Source organism: Typopeltis vanoorti, chromosome 18, assembly GCF_054136105.1.
Source record: "Typopeltis vanoorti isolate ZY-2024b chromosome 18, IOZ_Tvanoo_1.0, whole genome shotgun sequence".
In the NCBI taxonomy this organism is placed as follows: domain Eukaryota; kingdom Metazoa; phylum Arthropoda; class Arachnida; order Uropygi; family Thelyphonidae; genus Typopeltis; species Typopeltis vanoorti.
Window position 1 is genome coordinate 22,671,094 of NC_143566.1, and position 23,942 is coordinate 22,695,035.

At 37.1% G+C, this 23,942-nt stretch overlaps 1 protein-coding gene across 2 annotated transcripts in view; it reads right to left on the bottom strand.

The window, feature by feature from the left end:
• c11.1 (maestro heat like repeat family protein c11.1) overlaps positions 1-23,942 on the bottom strand; it is a 763,927-nt gene that overhangs the window by 66,066 nt on the left and 673,919 nt on the right. For both annotated transcript variants that reach the window (XM_090407949.1, XM_090407950.1), the window contains exon 32: positions 20,971-21,159. In XM_090407949.1, the coding sequence (XP_090264075.1) occupies positions 20,971-21,159 (189 nt within the window). The remainder of the gene's footprint in view (positions 1-20,970; positions 21,160-23,942) is intronic.

The window sequence follows — 23,942 nt, forward strand, 5'->3', positions numbered from 1 at the left end:
AGCATTCATAGTTAAAAGGGAATACAGAAAATTCATTTTGGGTTACAACCCAGTGTCCGATAGAATAATTCTAATCAGAATAAAGACGCACCCAGTGAATGTCACACTCATACAGGTGTATGCACCCACTAGAGATGCAAGTAAAAATGAGGCAGAAGAATTTTACAGCAGCTTGCAACAAGTAGTATACAGTAGATTTTCCCTTGATATTAGGTAATTGGAATGCAAAAGTGGATGATAAAGAAGAATGAGGCATCACTGGAAAATCTGGTTTAGGACTGAAGATTAAAACAGGAGAAAGGATGTTGGAGTTTTGTTTTGAGAACACTTGCTGTATTGCAAACACTTGCTTTCAACAACATAAAAGAAAATTGAACACATGGAGTTCACCAAATGGAGAATACAGAAATCAGATAGGTTATACTGTTGCCAGCCCTACCTTTTTAATATTTATAGTGAATATATTATGAGAAAGGCTGATTTAGACAAAGATCAAACTGGAATTAAGACTGGTGGCACAAAAATAAATAATTTAAGATATGCAGATGATATAACCCTCAAAGCAGAAACCAAGTAAGATCTGGAGCAGTTGATTCTATTGGTTAAGACGGAAAGTAACTAAGCAGAACTTAATTTAAACATCAGCAAAAGTGATGGCTTGTGGCAATTTAAATGAATTTATAATAGAGGGAGATAAAATAGAAATCATTGCAAGTTATGATTTACTGGGGTCCAGAATCAGAAATAATAGTAAATGTGAAGATGAAATTAAAAGAAGGATAGTCATGGGTCAAAAAAATGATGTCAAACCTACAAAAATTATTTAAGGTAGAGTTGTAAAGCCACGAAAGTTAGAATTGTCAAACCAATGGTATTTCCAGTAGTGATGTATGGATGTGAAAACTGAATTATTAAGAAAGACAGAAAGCGAATTGATTCATTTGAATTCTGAGTGTGGAAGAGACTATTAAGAATCCCGTGGACTGCAAGAATGACTAATAAGAAGGTTTTAGAGAATATAAAGACAGAATGCTGCTTGGAGGTGATGATCGATAAACATTACTTGATGTACTTTGGTCATATTATGTAAGCTGATGAATCATTGGAAAAGGCAGTTAATGTTGGGGAAGTTTGAAAGAATGAGAAGAGGACCACAAAAGTTGGGTGGACAACATAAATGAACTTACCAACTTGAACTTACAATTACTGAAAGAAAGGAAAAGAGGCCGAGTGAGATGGAGAGCCTTTGTTCAGGGAATCAACAAGAGTCAAAAATGACTGGATGGTACATAACAACAACCACAATGATCTGGCATGCTTCAAGGTTGGATAAAAAAGTAGTTTGCAGTCGTTGAGTTCGAGTTGGTCTTAAAATGACTTTCATTGTCAAGGGTCATCATTAGTAGGATGATGACAGTTGTCTGGTATTCTGGTAAGTAGATGGACTATCTAATGTTAAGTCAGTGCTAATGGCAAATGCCATATTATATTGCCGGCCTGGTTGGTCGAGTGGTTAGCATATCTGCTCTCCAGTCAAAAGGCTACGAGTTCGAATCCAGACGTGGGCATGGATGTTTGTGATTATCTATGAAAGCAGTAGTGATGGTAGTCGGCAGAAGATGGCGTTGGCATTAGATGATAAAGGTTGGTGGAGTGGTGGTGTAGTGAGACGAAGAGTTGTAGAGTTGCCCCCCCCCCCCTTGATGAGTCTTTGGACTCCCTGGAGGTGTAATATAAAAATAATAATTACTGCCAACTCGATCAGAGGACATTGAAGTATTATCCAAGATATACATCACTTTTTTATCATTTTTAGAAAAGGAAGCTGTAGTGACAGACAGTCAAAGAGATCAGAGTAGTTATAAGAATATGGGGAGTGATAACAAATGAATGCAATATGGAGAGGAGTTTTGAAGTTTTGCATTCTTAGTCAAGGGATGTCAGTTTCAAAGAATGTGTGCTTATGCCACTCTTGTGGCAGCAGAACTGTGTGTGCATAGTTTAAGCAGCTGACATGGCCAGTGGTTGCTGAAGTTGCCAGTTGAGGCTCTGTTAGGAATAAATAATATTTAATATTTTATCTATTTTTATAGGGGTTATAATCATAAAGAAAAATGTGTGGCTAAGGTCTGTGGACAGAGCTGTATCAGAAGAAACAGTATTGGTTCTATTAGTTTCTACTTTACATGGATATAATACTATTGGGCTGAGTGATGGTATATAAGTATGATTATTACTTATCTTACAGTGGCCAAAATAATGGAGCATTTGAATAATGTGCGACTAACATGTCTAGAAGACGGACATAATTACTTAATTCTTTTTCTAGCATAAAGTGTATTTTAGGACGATGGCTGTTTGCATTAAAAATGAATCTAATATCTAGGCTATGAAGTTAAATAGTAAAATTTTGCATCATTCAAATTTTGCAGCAAGCAGAGCACAGATATGAATGGTTTAGCATGCACTGTAAAACTGAATAATTCAAATGCTTAGGAGGAATTCAAAAAACACATCTCTGATAATGGTAAATTAGTAAACAGAGAAGTAATATAAAACTCATCACAATGTTTACATTTTTTTAAAAAAAGTGTTTTTTGTAATATAGATGTGAACTGAATAAAATTTAATTTTTTTTATATATATATACAGGGGAGATTATTTATTATCATTATTATCCTAAGACCACATGTAGTCATAGACTTATCTAGGAGGTCTATTTTGTCACACACACACACACACACACAGCTCTTCATACCATGATTTAAAACATTCAAATTTTCTGCAGATGCCATGCTCTAAGGCAATGCAAAAAACCTATTTCTCACTCCCTTGCTCACATCCTCCCTATGCAGCTTCCAGGATGATCTCTTGTTTGCCTCAAATCTCCCACCATTTTATGAAAAACCTCTTCAGTGTTAAGCCTTTAACAATCCCTTACCAACTTGTATGTCTCTATCATAACACTCGTCTTCCTCCTATCCACTAGACTCTGCAAAATGCATCGTCTCTTTCTTCATATCAGCATTCCAGAGGTCAAAACTATTTTAGTCAATCGTCACTGGACCCTCTCCAATATCTTTTCATCCTTTTGAAAACCAAGTGACCAAATCTGTGCACAGCAGTCCATATGTGGCTTAATCAGAGCCTATACAACGGAACCAGACCCTCCTTACTTCTACAGTAAGTGTCCTCCGCATCATTCCCAGAATTAGTTGTGTTGTCCTCACAATTTTAGCAATTTTGGAAGCTTATTTTCCACTTGGTTAGCGTATAATAAATTTAGTTTAATCCTTCACCCAAGTGTAGGCAAACAAAGTTTGTGCCTAAAGTAGTTCAGAACTCAGGCAACTTGTAGTAAAGGTGGACCAAGCTCTCATCACTCCTTGTCTCAGTATCTCCCATAATGCAAAGCACATCTCCTTGCAGACATGTATCAAGCTATGCATTAAGGGAATGCCACTACCCAGATCGGTTTCAACCATTATTGAGGTCTCGTCAGTGGGAGGCAAAACCAGAAGTGGTGATACTAAGGCAGAAGCAATGGAGAGATCATATTTACTTATATGAGTTGCCAAAAGGTGTACCACCTTATTATTAATTTACTCTGGATTTAGAGCAAGATGTTGGAAATTTATTTTCCACTTGGTTAGACTATAATAAATTTAGTTCAATCCTTTATCCAAGTGTAGGCAAACAAAGTTTGTGCCTGAAGTAGTTCAGGACTGAATCCAGAGTAAATTAATAATAAGGTGGTACACCTTTTGGCAAGTAAATATGACCTCTCCATTGCTTCTGCCTTAGTATCACCACTTCTGGGTCTGCCTCCCACTGACGAGACCTCAATAAAGGTTGAAACCAGTCTGGGTAGTGGCCCTTCCCTTAATGCATAGCTTTATACATGTCTGCAAGGAGATGTGCTTTGCATTATGGGAGATACTGAGACAAGGAGTGATGAGAGCTTGGTTCACCTTTACTACAAGTTGCCTCAGTCCCGAACTACTTTAGGTGCAAATTTTGTTTGCCTACATTTGGGTAAAGGATTAAACTAAATTTATTATAATTTTGGCAATATATTCTCTAAATTTCAGATCCTTATCTACAGTCATCCCAAGATCTCTTATTTCCTCCACCTCCAACAATATATCCTCACAAACAGTAAATTCTATATCCCATCTTTGTTTTCCAAATTTTATACCTTACATTTTGCAGCAGTGAACTGGTATCCTGACTCCCATGCCCATTCACTCAGTCTATTCATACTCATAGTTCATCCCAACTTTGCATCATCTGCAAACCACTGTATATATAATGCCATTCAAATCTTCCCCAGTATTATTAACATACAGGTTAAATAGCAATTGCCCTAAAACAGACCCCTGAGGTTTTCCTGTTCTGGGATATTGCTCCCCCATTCACAACTTGTTGATAGCTATCAGACAGCCAATCAACAATCCAATGCTCTAATATAATATCCAACACAATAAGTTGATGGTTAAACTCTAGTTTGACTATCATGTGGTAATCTATCAAAAGCCTTTGCCAAGTCTAAGTATACTACTGTGTATCCATCTTGGCTATTAAAGGGCTGGTATAGCCTGTTTCCACAAACGGAGCTCTGGTGAACACTGTCACTGAAAAAGGTATATCCACCACCCAGTGAAATACCTCCATCTTGCTTATTAGAGACCTGAAGTGGCTGCAGCCATGTTTGGTTGTTAGAGCAAGGGTTCCAGTTTCATGTCGTGAGAGTGAAACCCATACCATTCTGTCTTTATTCCTGTCAAGATGTCTTCTTCATCAAACTGTATCTCACTTATTCCAACAAATTTTGGGTGAACGAACTCAATCAATGCAGCCATTTCATTTCCCTTGTTTCTGATATTTCTAGCATTCGTATACAAGTATGAATATGAATACAAGTTTCACTGATACCACTTATTAGATGCGACTTAGCTAGACTTTTCTCAAGCCATTCCTTTTTCTCCTTATTCCTCCCAGAACCTTCATCAAATCAAACTATTTTCCTTACATCTCAGGTCATACCCTTCTCTTTTGGTCTACAATGCATTCACATCCTCTTGGAGCATCAACCTTTCTCATGCTGTGCTCCCATGTCCACCCTGAGTCTCCCCATTTCCCTGTTTGTCTTGCACACTTGTTCTCTCATTTTCTACACTCATGCTATCCACTTCTTCATTCATGAGCACCACTTGAATTAGTCCTTCCTTACTCTCCTGCACTTACACATTGCTTCTTACTTGCTAGGAATCATTCTCTGCACTCATTACTCTCCCTTCCAGCAGCAGTCTTTCCAAATGACTCGCAGCAAAACCATTCAAATGCAGTCTATCACTCTTATACAGTTCAATTCTTCCTTCAAACTCATTCCACACATTAACAAAATTCTCTCTTTCCCTTTGCATATTTCTGCTAACATATCATTCATAATTGTTGCTCTCTGTCTCATCTCATCATTGTCATACCTGGGCAACACACAGACTACCTTTCCTATCACACTATTATCTTCTCAACAACCTCCTGATATGCAATCATACATTCTCCTTGTTCCCGGTCAAGTCATTTGTCCCTATTACCACTACCAACTCATTTTCTTATTTACTCCTCATATCCAAAGCTTTCTTCTTCTTCATGTAACTTCCTCAGTGAGAGAGTGCAGCACCGTGTTCTTCCAGTTCTCTCTATTGGTGGCTTTCCTTTTTGTTTCTGCATAGCCATGTGATCCTGTCCATGATCTTATAGCTTCAAGCCATGTCCTTTGTTTTCAGCCTCTTGATCCTTTTTCCATAATTTTTCCTTCTAAATCTGTTAGTATTCTCTATCCTGCCAGTCTCATCTTTCTCAGGATCATTTCCTGTAATAAAGATCTCAGTGTTCTCATTCTCTGTAGGACATCTGTATTTGTCACATGTTCTGTCCATGAGATTTTCAGAGCTCTCCTATAGCACCACATTTCAAAGGCCATTATCTGTTGCCTTATTCTCTTCTTGAATATCCAAGGTCTCACTTCAATATGTGAAAATTGGCCACACTAATGTTCTTATCATTCTTTTCTTTGGCTCGATACTCACAGAACTTCTTGAGCAGATCTTTATTTTTCCAGAATGCATCTTTAGCAATGGCTGTTCTTAATTTTATTTATTTATCTTGCTTTCTATCTGCAGTAAAGTAGGTGCCTAAATATTTGTATTCTGTCGTATGTTCAATTTTCATATTGTTTATGAATATTTCTGGCTCGGATCTGCTTTCTTTTGAGATTTTCATAAATTTGGTCTTTTTTGCATTTATATCTAATCCAAATTCTTCACCTTCTTCAATTAGTAGCTGCAGTAATTTGATTAATTTGTTTCTGTTTTCGGTTGTTAGAATGGTATCATCAGCATATCTAAGATTGTTGTATTTTATACCACTGATACTAATTCCTATTTTTTGTTTTTCAAACGTTTTCATCATTGTCTCGCTATAGATATTAAATAGATTTGGTGAAAGGATACAACCTTGTCTAACTCCTCTTTTTAATTTTCACTAAAAAAGTCTCAGAGTTAAACAGCTGCATTTTCTGTTTAGTGTAAATCATTTTTATAATCTTAAGTACATGATCTTCTTTGTCTAATTTATCTAATACAGGAATACCTTGTATAGCACGGTTAATTGGTTCCAAGAAGAGTCTGTGATATGCAAAACCGCGTTGTTAGAGGTCTATTTATAAAGGTTTTCAATTTAATTTGTTTATTACAAAAATTTAGGATAATAAAAATGTTTAAAAATGAAAAAAAAATGTTATTTTTATTAACCAATAAAATAACTAATAATAACTAAATAACAAATAAAATCCTTTTAAACTGATATAAAAGTTGTAGAAAACAAAACAAACATTGCTTCAATTTTAGCATACAGTAATTTTACTTTTTACTAAAGTAGTCTTAGTGTTCGTTGAACCATCCTTGTCTCTTCAAGTACTAGATCTCTGTAGCATTTGATGGCATTATTGAGACTTTGTCTCACTTTGATGCTTCTTTCCAAATTCGGGTTGGCATTTATGAGAAAGTCGGAAGCTTCGTCGATTTTTCTCACAAAAGTTGAAAGGTCAGAAAAGGAAAATTCTTCAACCATGACATCAGTGGGGTCATCATCGTCTTCATCTGCTTCATAGGCTCACTGTTGTTCCAACTCCAAAAGGGTTTCATCATCCAGATCATTTGAATGAGAATCAATACATTCGTTCACATTGTTACAATCTAAACTTGTAAAACAAGATCTTTGCCCATCTGCACAATTTCTGTTGAGATTTCCTCTTTCTGTGTCGCAAAGGCAACAAAGTCCTTTGAACAATGCAGCAAGATATTATGCCATACGGCTCTCATGTTGCTTTGAGTCACCTCTTACCAAGATTCATAAATATTTTGAATGGCATCTTTTATGTTAAATTTCTTCCAAAATTCACTCAAAGTCCAAGAATCTTCTTCTGCTGGAGCTTTAATAGCTTGAGCAAAAGTTCGTCTTAAATAGTAAGCCTTAATCCATCAGCTGCAGAATTGATGTTGTGTTTGGAGGGAAAAAACGAATCTTGACATTTTCATCTAAGTCAGTCAATAGAGTTGGATGGCCTGGTGCATTGTCTAATAAAAGCAAAATTTTGAAAGGAATATAATTTTTTTTACAATAGCTTTTAACTTAAGGGCAAAAACAAGTTTTAAACCAGTCTTCGAAAATTGAACGAGTCACCCAAGCATTTTTATTCGAACGCCAATGAACAGATAAATTGTTCTTTGTAAAGTCCTTAAGAGCTCTTGGGTTTTCCGCTCTGTACACTAACAGTGGCTTCAATTTTAAATCACCTGATGCATTACCTTCTAGTAAAAGTGTCAATTGGTCTTTTGACACTTTATACCCAGCTTGTGTTTTTTCCTTCTCTGCTAGAAATGTGCGCGAGAAATGACGAGACTGAATGATGAAAAGAATGAATAACGAGACTGGCATTCTTTTTCAGAAGAAGCCAGTCTTGTCAGCATTAAAAATCTGATCATCTGTGTAGCCTTCCTTCTCAATAGGCTCCTTCAATTCATTGGGAAATAATTCTGCAGTTTTAGTGCCAGCACTTTCGCTTTAACCTTGGATTCTTACGTTATGGAGTCCCATACGCTTTTTGAAATTGTAGAACCACCTGCGACTTGCTATAAAAGTTTCACTGGTTGTACCTCCTTCATTTTCGCTTTCATTTTCTTTTATTTTATCATATAGACTTGTTGCTTTTGCCTGGATTATTATTTGACTCAAAGGAATATTTTTCGGATTACAATCTTCAATCCAGATCATTAGAAGGCGTTCCATATTTTTCATTGTAGAAGATCGATTTCTTGTGATCACTTTTGGCATATAAGAAGCATTGTCATTCCATGTTGTTTAATATTTTCTTTACTCTGAATAATTGTTCATACAGATGACTCATTCATTGAATTCTCACGTGCTATTTTAGCAAACGAAGCGCCATTCTCGTGACATTTTATAATTTCAAGTTTCTTCTCTAATGTCAACCACTTGCGTTTTTTTGTTACTCCAACAGTGTCTTGTTTGTTTTGTCTCTTTTCACTCATACTTAAATAATAAAAAATATTAAATACTAATATTAACGTAAATAATAAAATGCCGCGGGGAAAGAACGTGTCTACGTGAGAGCCAGTCAAATAACTACTGCATAAACGTGGCTCTCGACTGTCACTTGCGGCACCCGGGAGTCGCCGGTCAGTGTCGACAATGTTAGTGTAATAATAAAAACTGCGTTAGACCAAAACCCGCGTTGTTCAAAACAGCGCTATACAAGGTATTCCTGTATATTGAACATTTTATTGTGTTTTATCCAGTCAAAATCCTTCTGAAAGTCTATAAAGATATGTAAATATTCCTATTTCTTTCAAGTGATCTTTCTATTAGTATTTTTAGTTCCAGGATAGCATTAATGGTTCCCATTCCTCTTCTGAAGCCTTTCTGTTGTTTGCTCAATTCACCGATTAAGGCTCTTTCAATTTGTTTGTTAACAATGGTTAAAATAATTTTAGATGTATGAGATATTAGGATCACAGTTCCGTAATCTTCACAATTTTGTGCATTATTTTTCTTTGGAATTGGTATGCAGATAGATGTAAAAACTTCAGGTAATTCTATTGTTTTATAGATGTCCCGAATGGATTCCACTAAATAGTTATTATTGCCAGTCAAAGCTTTCAGCAGCTCAGCCAGGATATTATCACACCCAGGGGATTTATTATTAGGAAGATTATTAATTATGTGTTCCATCTCCTCTTGTCGGTAGAGCGGTATCTGTTGTTACTTTTAACTTAAGGTGTCATGAATCATCTAACATGTTACCATTATCATCATCATCACACAGATCTGATAAGTACTCCACCCATCTTCCATTTATCTTTTCCTAATCAATGATTAAATTTCCATCTTTGTCCTTGATGTTATTAGACTGTGTACATTTTTCTTTCCATTAAGTTCTTTCACTTTCAGGAATGCTTCTCTGGTTTTGTTCCTATTTTGTAATTCTTCTATCTTGGTGCATTGCCTATATATCCAGTTTTCTTTCAATCTTCTGCATAACTGTTTTTCTTTTATCCAATGTTTTATATCTTAATCTTTCTTCTTCATTTGCTCCTCTTTTCAATGTTCTTCTTTCATCGATAAGGTCGATTACTTCTTGTGTTATCCATGGTTTTTATCCTTTCTTTCTTCTTGTTTATCGATTGTGGTTTTTAGCAGATGTTATGATAGCTGCTTGTAGTCTATTCCACTGAGAGGGTTCATTTTCGTTTTGCAACTGAGCAAACCACAGTTCTGAAATATTTCATTAAATTTTGATTTTATTATTGTATTTTATACCATTTGCAGATCCCATTTTAGGGATCTGCAATTGGTACAAAGACAGATAAAGCTTTATCGGTTCTCTTATAACCTTAATCACTCTATTTATTTTACCTCTTGGGTAAAAATAATCTTGTGCATCCTCTCTTTTATCACACCTCTAATAACGCCTTTTTTTGCTACAATTAACTCTCGCTATTTATTGCCAGTCATACACATTTGTTCACTATCAACCCCCTCACCACCTTACCATTAATTGCACTTTTTTTTCAATGTCATTATCATCCTTTATCACCAAACTTTTTCTTCACTATCACTTCCACACATTCTCTGAACATTTGCATAATCTTCAACTGCTGTGTAAGTTATGATGTTTGCTACTCATATTTAAGCAAGCTTCATGGCCCATCAGAATATCACATTTCCTACATACCCACACTTGTTCTTTTCTCTTATTTATCCTTTCTACATAAATATCTGTGACATCTTCCTATGCATATATATCACATGTATATTCACAGCACCATACCATTTTTGAAATCATGCAATGTTTACTTTATCTGTCTTCTGCCATAATTTGTCTTTCATCACCATGCTATATTAGTGTGCTAAAAAAAAAAAAAAAAAAAAAAAAAAAAAAAAAAAAAAAAAAAAAAAAAAAGCCTAAGAAATTTATCCAAATGCCGCATTCCCACTTCAATTTCTCACAGTATTTACTTATTATGCTGTAGCACACACAATGGATGATGTTTAACTCATGCCGACTCTTTGAAACTGTTTGGTAAATATGTAAGTTAGACTACTCTATGCTATTAGATATATGATGTAGTGGATTTTGTGACCTCATAAACATAACCATGTTCAAACCACACATCGAATTATTAATCCTCATCTGATCATATAAGAACAAACTTCAGAACCAGGAGAGTAATACATGTCCTGCTTGGTATACCATTGGCAGAAAAAAATCTGTTGACATTGGAGAATACAAGAAATACATTCTCTATTCTTATTATGACAAGTCAGAACTGGGAGACAATGCCTTGGACCTTCAATTCACATAAAATGAGATGGGGGGGGGGGAAACTACTATGTCACGTAGAGGTCATTACATGTTGGAAGGACTAATTCTGAAGTCGGTAGTAGCAATGAAACTTGCTACGAAACTCAACGAGCATGTCTGCATTAATTTACAAAAAATTTGGGAAACAGTCATTTTAAGACCCATACACTAACCAAAACTATTGTAAATATTTTATCTAACATAAAAGTGCACTAAATTAGGACTTTTATTCTTCTATCCATTACAACCTGAACAGTTTCCAATATAAATTATAATGACAATTTTAGTGCTTTGTGGATAAAAGTTTTTGAAAATCAGCAGTATCCCCCCCTCCCTTCAATGTGAATGCAATCCATGAAAACCTGCTTATAGCAGAACTTTTCGTGCCACTTCAGATCTTCAATAAGTAGGGTTGTGGTATCAGTAATAATTAATAAACAGATCTTACTTAATAAATCACATAATCATCAATTTTCAAATATGTATTCTGAACAAATGTACAGGATAATATGACAGTACCACACAATTAAGTAGTAATACATTATTACTAATCTTCTGTCAACAGTTTGTCTCAAATTAGTCTTTCCCTCATTGGCACTCTAATATTGTCATATCATATACTGTATTCTAGGGCTTCTTCATTGGCAGAAAAAATCTGTTGACATTGGAGAATACAAGAAATACATTTTCTATTCTTATTATGACAAGTCAGAACTGGGAGACAATGCCTTGGACCTTCATTCACATAAAATGAGATGGGGGAAAAAAACTACTATGTCATATAGAGGTCATTACATGTTGGAAGGACTAATTCTGAAGTCAGTAGTAGCAATGAAACTTGCCACAAAACTCAACGAGCATGTCTGCATTAATTTACAAAAAATTTGGGAAACAGTAATTTTAAGACCCATCATGGGTAGTGACCCTTCCCATAATGCGTAGTATTATACATATCCATAAGGATATGTGCTTTGCATTATGGGATACTAAGGCAGGTCATTAGCCTCTATATAAGAGTTGCTCTATACAGATGTGGTCTGATTAGGTGTAATAAGATGTGATATCTTTTGGCTACTCATATATGGAAATATGTCTTGTGCATTTATAATTAATTAATTACATAATTAATTACATTTATAATTGCATCAATCCACCTATATCTTGGTCTTCTACTGGATCTTTTTTCCTGCCATCTTAGCATCCAGCACTATTTTTGCTAACCTTTCCTCTCCCATTCTGTTTAAGTGACCATACTGCCTCAGATTAGTTCTGCTCACATATTGTTGAAGCTAACAATGTCAAATTTCTCCCTCGTATCTTCACTCTTAATATGATTCTGCCAATGATGCCATCCGTTCACTAATTTTACTCAAAACTTTCATATCTATAGTCTCTGGTCATTGATCAACTATTTCAAACCAGTTTTAATTCAGAAGTTAAAACTGGTTTGAACAATGTTATGCATACTACTAGCTTAGTGTTTTAACTAATTTCTCTTTTATTCCAGCTGGCTCCCTCACCATACCTGCTCTGCTTATTTTCTTGTCTATTTCCTAAATATATTTAATTTGCTTTCTTCACCAAAATATTTTCCTTGTTGACAACAAGAGGTCATACCCCCATATCTCCTGCTCTGTTGCTATCAGCTCAAGAGGTAGGGCCAGTATAATTACAAATCTTCTTCAAGAATGCCTTACAACATCTTGGGTTAACCTTCTCTCTCAGTTTAGTCACAGGGTTTTAAAGGATATTATCAGATTGTCATTCAATGAAGTATCTGTTACAGCAAAATTGAATTAGGAGACAGAATTTTCCAGGCAACATCCTCCTTCTCAGTTAGTAGAGTATCATCCTGCTTTATCTGTTCACCACATGAAAAGAGAGAAAGTATCTTTATGCCCAAATGCAGGCATGCTACGGCAATACCAGATGGAGCATCTCCTATTTCAAGTGAGATGCACAAGGAATTTGTCTGCTTTTGGAGGATGTCTTTTCTACTCTGCTGCCATACCTATCTGATTTAGCCCTTCTTTCTATTTCAAGGTCCATTCCAGAATAACTTTTCCATTAATCTTCTCCTGATGAAATGAAGTCTTCACTTTCATCTACTTCATCAACTGCAGGACCAGATGACTTTACTGCTCAATGAGTCCCTCTGCCTGTCATTATCATGCATGATCTCCTCCTTTTTACCAAATATATACCATTATATCTTTGGTAGTCAAGAACAGCATTCATTCCAAAGACGAAAGATACATCTGTACTGTTCAATTACCGCTGCCACCTGTTCCCTTATGTCTCATAAAGTCTTAGCTAAATGTCTTCAGTCAAATATCCAACATGATTTTAGGCAGAGAGCTTCATCCTTGTGGATGGCTGTGCTGAGAATTTCATTCTTTCCTCTCTTATCTCTGAATACTAATGCCAATTTCTGCCTCTCTTTATGATGTCCCTAGAACTCCAGAAGGCCTTTAACAGTGTCTCCCTTCAACCTATACTTTTTAGCACTGTCTATTGCAGGATGCCCAGAAGCTTTCCTCTCTATGTATATCACAGATTTACAATACAAATTGTCATACTATTACCTTGGGCTCCAGATTGACAATCCCAGCACTCAGCGATGCATGACAAGGAGACTCTCTCTCTCCCCTATTTGCTGCAATTATGTCATTGATGAGTTTCTTCGATCTCTTCCAAGTCATATTTGCTACTCTCTTGACACAGCCACTGTTAATACCATGGCATTTGCTGATTACCTTATACTCATAGCCTCTACTAGAAAAAGCTTGCAGGAATTTTTCCACCAAGCAGTCGACTTCTTTCAAGTTTGAGGCCTAAACATCAATGTGACAAAGTTAAGTACTCCTTCTCTTGTCCCTTCAGATAGAGACAAGAAATTATAATAAGTTTAGTTTAATCCTTTATCCAAGTGTGAGCAAACAAAGTTTGCACCTTAAAGTATCTTCAGGACTGGGGTAAGGTAGTACAACACTGGGCAACTCATTGCAAAGGTGGAGAAAGCTCTCATCACTCTTATCTCAGTATCTCCCATAATGCAAAGCACATCTCCTTGAGGATATGTATAATGTAAGAATTAAGGCAAGGGCGACTATCCATACCGGTTTCGACCTTTATTGAGGTCTTGTCAGTGGGAGCCAGACCCAGTAGTGGAGGGAGACACCAATGAGTTACCCAGTGTTGTACTACCTTGCACCAGTCCTGAAGATACTTTCAGGTGCAAACTTTGTTTGCTCACACTTGGATAAAGGATTAAACTAAACTTATTATAGTCTAACCAAGTGAAAAATAAACTCTCAACATCTTTCTCTGAATCCGGAGTAATTTAATAATAAGGTTGTACACCCTTTGGCAACTCCTATAGGTTGGGATGACCTCTCATTGCTTCTGCCTTGGTGTCTCCACTATTGGGCCTGGCTCCCACTGATGAGACCTCAATAAAGGTCGAAACCAGTATGGGCAGTGGCCCTTGCCTTAATGCATAGCATTACATATATTTGCAAGGATATATGTTTTGCATTATGGGAGATACTGAGATAGGAGTGATGAGAGCTTTCTCCACCTTTACAATGTTCAAAGTTTATTTTTCACTTGGTTAGAGTATAATAAATTTAGTTTAATCCTTTATCCAAGTGTGAGCAAACAAAGTTTGTGCCTGAAAGTACCTTCAGGACTGGGTTAAGGTGGTACAACACCAGGACAACTCATTGCAAAGGTGGAGCAAGCTACCAACACTCCTATCTCGATATCTCCTATAATGCAAAACACATCTCCTTGCGGATATGTCTAATGTTATGCATTAAGGGAAGGGCCACTACCCAGACTAGTTTCGACCTTTATTGAGGTCTCTTCAGTGGGAGCCAGGCCCAAGTGGAGATATCAGGCCGAAGCATTAGCAGGTCATCTCCACCTATAGGAATTGCCAATTACACTTGGATAAAGGATTAAACTAAATTTATTATACTCTAACCAAATGAAAAATAAACTTTCAACATCTTTCTCTAAATCCAGAGTAAATTATTAAAAAAAGGGTGGCACACCAATTGGCAATTCCTATAGGTGGAGATGACCTGCTAATGCTTCTGCCTGATATCTCCACTTGGGCCTGGCTCCCACTGAAGAGACCTCAATAAAGGTCGAAACTAGTCTGGGTAGTGGCCCTTCCCTTAATGCATAATATTAGACATATCTGCAACGAGATGTTTTGCATTATAGGAGATACTGAGATAGGCTTGTTGGTAGCTTGCTCCACCTTTGCAACGAGTTGCCCTGGTGTTGTACCACCTTAACCCAGTCCTGAAGATACTTTCAGGCGCAAACTTTGTTTGCTCACACTTGGATAAAGGATTAAACTAAATTTATTATACTCTAACCAAGTGAAAAATTAAACTTTCAACATCTTTCTCTAAATCCAGAGTAAATTATTAAAAAAAGGGTGGCACACCAATTGGCAATTCCTATAGGTGGAGATGATCTGCTAATGCTTCTGCCTGATATCTCCACTTGGGCCTGGCTCCCACTGAAGAGACCTCAATAAAGGTCGAAACTAGTCTGGGTAGTGGCCCTTCCCTTAATGCATAACATTAGACATATCTGCGAGGAGATGTGTTTTGCATTATATGAGATACTGAGATAAGAGTGTTGGTAGCTTGCTCCACCTTTGCAACGAGTTGCCCTGGTGTTGTACCACCTTAACCCAGTCCTGAAGATACTTTCAGGCGCAAACTTTGTTTGCTCAGACTTGGATAAAGGATTAAACTAAATTTATTATACACCTTTACAATGAGTTGCCCAGTGTTGTACTACCTTACTCCAGTCCTGAAGATACTTTCAGACACAAACTTTGTTTGCTCATACTTGGATAAAGGATTAAACTAAACTTATTATAGTCTAACCAAGTGAAAAATAAACTCTCAAGACAAGAAATTCTATCTCGGTACTGGAGAAGTGCGGATACCGCGGTGTTATCTTCTCTCTGACAGGCTATTCCTCGTCTTCCCTGAAATATTTTCCCTCTTCTCTCCATAAAGCCCCCACTTTACTTTAACCTAAACAGAGGCTCTTCATTGTAAATTATTTCCTTCTTCCTAGACTCTACCATACTAGGTATAGTCTCTCTCTCGGTACTGTACTGGATGGATGCAGCAGTTTGCTTAGTTGTCTGTGGAGGTCTTGGGATTTCATTATTAGTCTAGATTACATCTATCCAGATTACAGAATTTTTTCCTGTCCACTTCAGAATTATGTCATGCTGCCTTTAGGACTTTAATCTATAAAGAATTTTCGATGTACCTCTGGATGAGTGCTTGATGGAAGGTTACCAATTACAACTGCCTTAGCTGAACAAAAGAGATGGGGCTTAATGTTGCACCTTTATTTAATGGAGCTGCATTACAAATATCTAAACACATTCTTCTCTCAAGACTGGCCACCTACAGGGCCACAATGTACTTAACATTGGTAAAGAGTTCCAGAAAAGATGAGTGCTATTTTGTGCAATAATTGATATTGATTGCTTAGTATTCTGCTGTTTATTTTTGATAACTTACTGTGTCTGTGTGATTATTGGCCTTGTAAATTTGTTATTGACTTTTTTTTATTGAGTTTTTGAATGCTACCTTGAACAGAACACAATAGCAGTATGCACAAAGTCTAGACGAACTGGGAGTGGCTTGAAAATCAAATGCCGTTAATGAAAAATTAAATGGATTTTTCAAAAATTGTTCAACGTTGTAAGTGCAACATGTATGCATAGTGAAATGGTGAAATGTAAAAGACATGTTTGTGGAGAGACTAAACAGGAAATGCGAGAAAGTGTATATTTGTAGAAAGTGCAATATTTTGTTAACTATGAGTTAAATGAATGTGAAACACACTGAAGGAATGAAAGTTAGGCTAAATGAAAGAAACGGAATGAAAGGAATTGAAACTGAGGGGGTGAAAGAATGCAAGAATGAAGAAGCAAAAGTAAGTGATAAAAGAGTGAAAAGCAGTATGAATAAGGAAGCAAAGGTAAGGTGCAGAAGAATGAATGGTAGTGAAAATACAGGAGCAACAAAGTGAAATTGCCAGAATGCAAGATTTGAATAAAATTATACAAGATGAAAAATAAAATGAGGAATATGAGAAGTGATATTATACATTTAGTGAAAGCAAATGAAAGTGTGCAAAAGAACAGAATGAAAGAAAAAAAAGGATAAAAGAGGTGACAAGTAATTCAAGCAGTATATGTAGATTCAACTGTTAGAGGATTGGTTAATGAGAGTCCATAAGGTCTGCTATCCAGGAGAGAGAATGAGCAAGATAATTTATGCTTTGGACATGAAGAGAAAACGAGCAAGAGAATTTGTTGTGGTTGTGGGAACAAATAAACAGGAGATTATTGAGAAGATAACAGTACAGCAGGAAAGGTTGTCAGTCTGTTGCCGAGGTACAACAATGATAACTTGAGATGGAGAGCACATACCATCCAGCATGAATGGTATGCTGGAAGAGCTGTGTGAGGAAAAGGGAGTACAGTCTGTGGATTTATGGTATGTATTTGAGGAAAGAATGGAACTATACAGATGTGACAGATTGCATTTTAATGGTTTTGGAGTGAGTGAACTAAATAAAATGTTGATGGACAGAAGCACAAGTGCATGTGATGTAAGCAAGAGATCTGAAGTAACAGGTGAAATGGAAGATCAGGAGTGGTATTGAAGAGACTGAACTGTTTGGTGGTGGAAACAGTAGTACTGTGAGAGATGAAGAGAGAACAGGAATGGGAAATGGGGGTGGCCTAGGTGGACAGTGCATAGGGAGAGGGGATGATGGGAGCAGCAGTGAATGTATGTATAGGGATGATCAGCATAAAAATGTAATAGATTGGGGTGCAAGTGGGTTACTTGAGACTTGGTGGATATATGTGGTAAGCAGTAATAAAGGTGATTGGGCAAGGACGTGTGTTGGGAAAATCACAACCAACAAGTGGCACAGGTAGGACTGGTTATAAAACTAAAATTAAACTACTGTGTTTATTTATAAATGCCAGGAGTATCAGAAATAAGGGAAATTAAATTATTTCACTGAATGAGTTTATTCGCCCAAATTGATGGAATAAGTGAATCGTGGTTGAATGAAATGGTATCCTATCAAGAACAAAAATGGAAGGGTACAATGATTTTGGTGAGGACAGAAAGGACAAGAAGAGAGGGGAAGTGCTGCTAATGATAGCAGAGGAATTATATCCACATAAAAGAAGGAAACAGCAGCAATGGTTTTGAGGCAGTGTGGTGTGAAGTGGAGTTTGATTTAGTTGGATGTTGCTATAGGCCAGGGAATGTGAGGGGGGGGGGTGATGAAGAAACATATAAGCAACTTGGATTAGAGAACAAGGGAAAGATCACAATTATGGATAATTTCAATTATGGTGGTATAGATTGGAATGAAGAGAGAGCATTTGGTAATAAGGAAAATGAATTTCTCAAGCTCTTGAGAGAACTATCTCAGGCAGTATATGTAAAGGAGGGCACGTGAAGATTCGATCTGATCATTTCATCAGAGGATCTAAGTGGGGTTCCACTTCCCTCCAGTTGGTGAGGATCATGAAGTTGGTGAGGATCATGTATATAATTCACCTGAATTGTAGCTAGCCATATGAAGACTTCCGTGCGGAAAGGATATATGTGGAAGTACAAGGCTGGTGAGATTATGATAAGCTTAGGAGACAGCTTGGAGCTATAGCATGGAATGAGGAGTTGAGCAGTAAGGAAATAAATGCTGCTTGGGAACTGACAAAGAAATACATTACAGCATTAATGTGTGAATGTATTCTGAAGATCAAAAGGCTGAATAAGGCAGGTGTAAAGTAGACAAACGAGGAGGATAAAGCATTAAAACTGGAAGTAGAAGAAGGAATTTTGGAGGCAGCACAAGATGAATAATGATAATAATCAGTTGCATGAAGGTATAATGAATAAGGGAGAGTGACTGACTCAGTTGGTAAGGACAACAAAAATGCAGTACGAGCAGAAATTAGAAAATGCAGTCAAGAAAAATCCTCGAGTTTTTTTGATAGATGGCAAGTAAGGAAGAATGATTATGATAATTTTGTTGTTTTATAGTTAAGCCACAGTTACCTTTAAAGATTGCACAATTAAGTATGCATAGATGTACACATAGATGGTGAAACAAGTACTGAGGACTGTTATAATTCAAGATATGAATAATTCTAAAATTTAGTAGAAAGTTCCGACCATGTGGTTTGAACTACGTGAATTTAAACTTTTATTGCAAACAGTTTTAATCACATGGTGTTTGGAATTGCAGTTGTGACATCAACTAATTGTGGCCATAATGCACATACAATACATTCCAAGAGACATATGTTGCTGAAAACTTACTTTAGAATTTTTAGCTATCGAAAAATTAATTATAGGATAGACTTGAACTAATGCAACAATATGGCAATGAAAATATAAAATAAAAAAAAAAAGTAATAAATAAAAAAGTGCCTCAGACCCCTAATTGCCTTTTGCATACTTTTGCATACATACAATATTTTGGGAAATGCTATCCTAAAACACTCATAGCTGCATAACTTCATCTAATACTCTAACATACAAACAATAATTCTTTCTCTTGAGTTAGAGATTTTATACACATAATATACACATTATACTCTTCTAATCAATATTCTACCTACTGTATCAGTCTTGCATATTAAGCTATTCACAATCATCTATAATCATTCCTAACAATTTATCTTATGGACATTAGCCACTGCTAGATAATCACTTAAAGTTCTTAAATACTGTCCATACTCGTTTAATACACTATGACGATCTTTTCCTTTTTCCGACTGGATAGTTATACAACAAAATCTGTACATTACCATTTCTTGGGGTAGGGGTCTCCAGGTCCGTCGGAACTGTCCTTCTTTGTTTGAACTACCTTTCGAATCTGCCATAAGCCTGCGTCCACATGGTGGGTCCTTATGGTCCTCAGTTTCCCTCGTCTATCCTCGATCTGTTTCAGGCCATCCTCAATTCTAGCTGCCGGTTAATAATGTACGTATGTGATAGTATCTGTCGGTACTTTCAGCGAAGGAGCAAAGACAGATATGCCGACATCTCGCGCTTTCGTACCAGCGGAAATTCCGATATCGAAGGGAAAGGCGCACCCTCCAATATCGAACTATCACCACGAAACACCATCAGGAACCACCAGTCCACGAGAGAAGTCAAATCATCATCCAGAAAAACAGGTGAAAAAAGCCTTGAGAAAGGGGTGCAAACTCTTTTTATTCTCCATTCACTCCCCCCCTTTTTAGCATCCTGTTCTTACCATGATAGCACCCTCTTACCTTTTTTTTCTGCGATCTTTTCCCGCCCGCTACTTTCATCAACCACGGCAACTTCGGTACATCGTGAGATTTCTCGCAGCGTCTTCCGGGAAACGAATGTGCATCACTTTCCGAGATTAAAAATGCTCAGGCCTGCCCTTTGGACTATTGTTTACATCTGATTTACCCATTCATTGTATACATGATGCATTTCATATAATACTAATTTATACACGAAGTTCTTTACATGGTATTACAATTCTACTAAAAGGAGGTAATTCTATTTCCATTTACAGTTAGTACTTTAGTTCTTCTGCTCCAGTACAAGTTTTTTCTCTCAGCTGATTTTTTCTGACTTGTTAAATCCTGAATGAATTATTTCTTTAATAAAGTTCTTCATTCAGGATGTAACAGCGTATCCACTCTTCAGCCAAAATGCTGCGGGTTTGAATCCCGCCATGGGCATGGATGTTTGTGGTTGTCTGTGAAAGCACTAGTGGTGGGTCAGCGGTAGATAGCATTGGTGTTAGATGGAGTAGTGAGACAAAGAGTTGTAGAGTTGATGCCCTCCCTCGATGAGTCTTTGGACTCTCTGGAGGTGTGATATAATAATAATAATTTATTGCAATAAAAACTTTCTCTTAACTTGACACATTTTATATGGGCATGCTAATAATACCTTATCAAACATAGGACGGATGCGAAGAGAAATGTTGATTAGAACACCCCGTATGTCTTGCTCGGCAATTTGCTGCAAAATAGAAGATAAGCCACTCATTGCTTCAACAGTAATATCATAACCTGGATCATCTTTATCATCCATACCTGTCATCATAGCAGTGAGAATTACACTAGAAAATCTCTGGATCTAAAGTAAGGAAAAGCAAACAAACAAATAAATAACCTTATTTTATGAAATAAATTCATAAATTAATTTGAAGCAAATTCAAAACACTTTACAATGAAACATGTATTAACAGTCCAAACATAAACTATGTTGACAAACGTATTTCGAACACCTCACGTGCCATGCAAATTTTGGATCTACTATATGCAAATAATCAGGGGATATCTGCATAAGTCTGGTAATAAAAGGCATGATGTGCTGCATGTTTTGCACTGTACTCAGTGTCTAGATGCCATGTTCAGCTGAATTGAAAGACTTTCAATGGGATGGTAACTGGGTGTCACATCAGTACTGTGCTCTTTCTATCTGTGACATTGCTACCTGTCTCAGTATACTGAAATCCACCACTGCTTGTCATTAGTAGATGGAAAGTTGATGGTGCTACCAGAGCAGGAAAATGCCCCGGGAGGCCACCAACACTCACTGATTGAGATTGATGAGCTCTGACATGGAATGCTCGAGCATCCCATGTCATCAGTGGTGGGCTTCTCTGTCAACCTGGAAAATGCTTCAGGGACATCTGTCAGCACTAGAACTGTCTTCAGAGAGTTGCATGTCTTAGGTTACAAATATCACACATCACACGCCCCTCAATGCCAAATAACATTTGGATTGGTGTCTTTCACACCATTCCTGAATTGGTAAAGGATTCTGTGGAACAATGAATCACACTTCCAAATGTTTCACTCTGATGGTCATTTGGTTCTGGAGATTACCTGGAGAACAGTTCCAGAAGGACTGCATCATTTCAACTGTGAAGTTTAATGGAGGCTCAGTAATGGTATGGGGGTGTTTCGGTTTGGATGAGACTTGGTCCAGTGGTGGGCATGCCCAAAACATTTGATGGCTACCTAGACATCCTTGACAACTTAATAAGTCTGACACTGTGGAAGTACCTTGGCAGTGACCCTGCATGTTTTGGCATGACAATGCTCCATACCATACTGTACTGTGTGTCTGCAACTGGTTTCCACAAAACAACATTGCGGTGTTGGATTGGCCAGCTCAGAGTTCAGATTTCAACCCCCATTGAACATTGGGAACAATTTGAGAAGAATTAGAATGCTGAATTTGCTCCAGACCACAGTGACTGTTGTGAGCAATGGTGTAGTTTTGTATAAGGAATGGAAGAATATTCCTGTTGAGACATATCAGAAATTGGTTGAAAGCATGCCCCAGAGGGTTGTTGCTGCTACTCGGGCGAAAGGCATCCAGTCGTTACTAGAAATGTAATTAAAACTTTTTTTTTTACCACAACTATGGTGTCCAAACACGTTTGTCAGTATAGTGTATTTAGGTATACATGACAGTTGTCTGACTTAAAATTAAATTTTGACCTCCCCCATCATACCAATATTTTAGTTAGTAAGGAATATAGAAATTTGGAAAGAGATGATTGAGGAGGTTATAAATGAATTTAATAACCCAGTGTGAGACCACTGCCCAACTCATTTACGACTTGAAGTGATTCAACAAAGTTTTTCATGTTTGGTCACTGGAACAGGGATTCAAGATTATTAAAAAAACTTTACTCCAACCACAATTACTAATGTACTAGAGTTTGGCAGCCTTTTGCAGGTGGGAGTCACATTAAAAAAATCATCTTCCAGAGAAAGATATCACACAAATTCAATGTCATATTGATTTATGACAATGCCACATTTATGTGATAATGAATTTATATTTAATTTTTGACCATGCACAAATGTGCAACTTTCCCAAGTCAGTTCAACCCCCATTTACTTAAGATATGGTCCATTTCCACCTAAGTGACTCTGACACTCTCAGTGAGTATTTCTACTGTCAAAGGATATATTTCTAATTAGAGAAAATGTTAACCAGACCTGCTTGATAATAGATGACCAAGACCACCTTGCTTATTTGTTGGTTTAAAAGTAACTATTGCTATGTTTGGTCCAACAGCATAGATTGCCCCCCCCCCCCAAATGCAGTGCAAGATGAGAGTCCAACCCCCCCCCCCCCCCCCCCCCGCCAAAAGCAGTTCTGCCAGGTAGTATATAATCAGATCTACTGCTGTCTGATTATTATACACTACACTACCAGATTATGCCTGGAGGAAGGCTGTGTAGTAGTGGTGTACAGGGATGCTGTTGGGGGTGGGTTATTACCAGCCCCAACAAGAAGGTGAGAAGGGAGGGAAAGATTCCCATCATCTTTGGGAAGAATTAGAATGCTGAATTTGCATTTTTCAAGGGCCCAGACAAGTTTGTTTCTGCTCCCCCCCCCCACTTCAGAGGACCTGGTGTGTGTTTTTCCCCAGGTCCAGCATTAGCTGTCAATGCCTTTGGTTATCACATAGAGCAAAGATAACTTCACTCTTTTAACATCCACAACAAGAATACCAGATAATCCCCCCCTCCAACACACACACACATTCTCATACTCTTGATCTCGCCATCCAAATATATAACAACAAAGGCTGCTGCCTCTCCTCTCAATATCTCAGCAAGTTTTCTTTTATACCTTCAACCATTCTCAACCTCATGCTGTTTGTAATTACACTGAGTTCAAGTGGGATCATTCCTAAATTTCTCTTCCACAATCTGACTACTATTTCTACTCTTCTGATGCCAAAATTGGATAATACTCAGATGACATGCATGATGTAAAGTACAAATTTGGAGTAGACAAGAAATGAGAGAGGTGAACAACTGCTTGATTTCTGTAGGAAAACTAATCTCATAGTTGCAAATCCCAGGTTTTACCAAAGACTTTCCCATAAA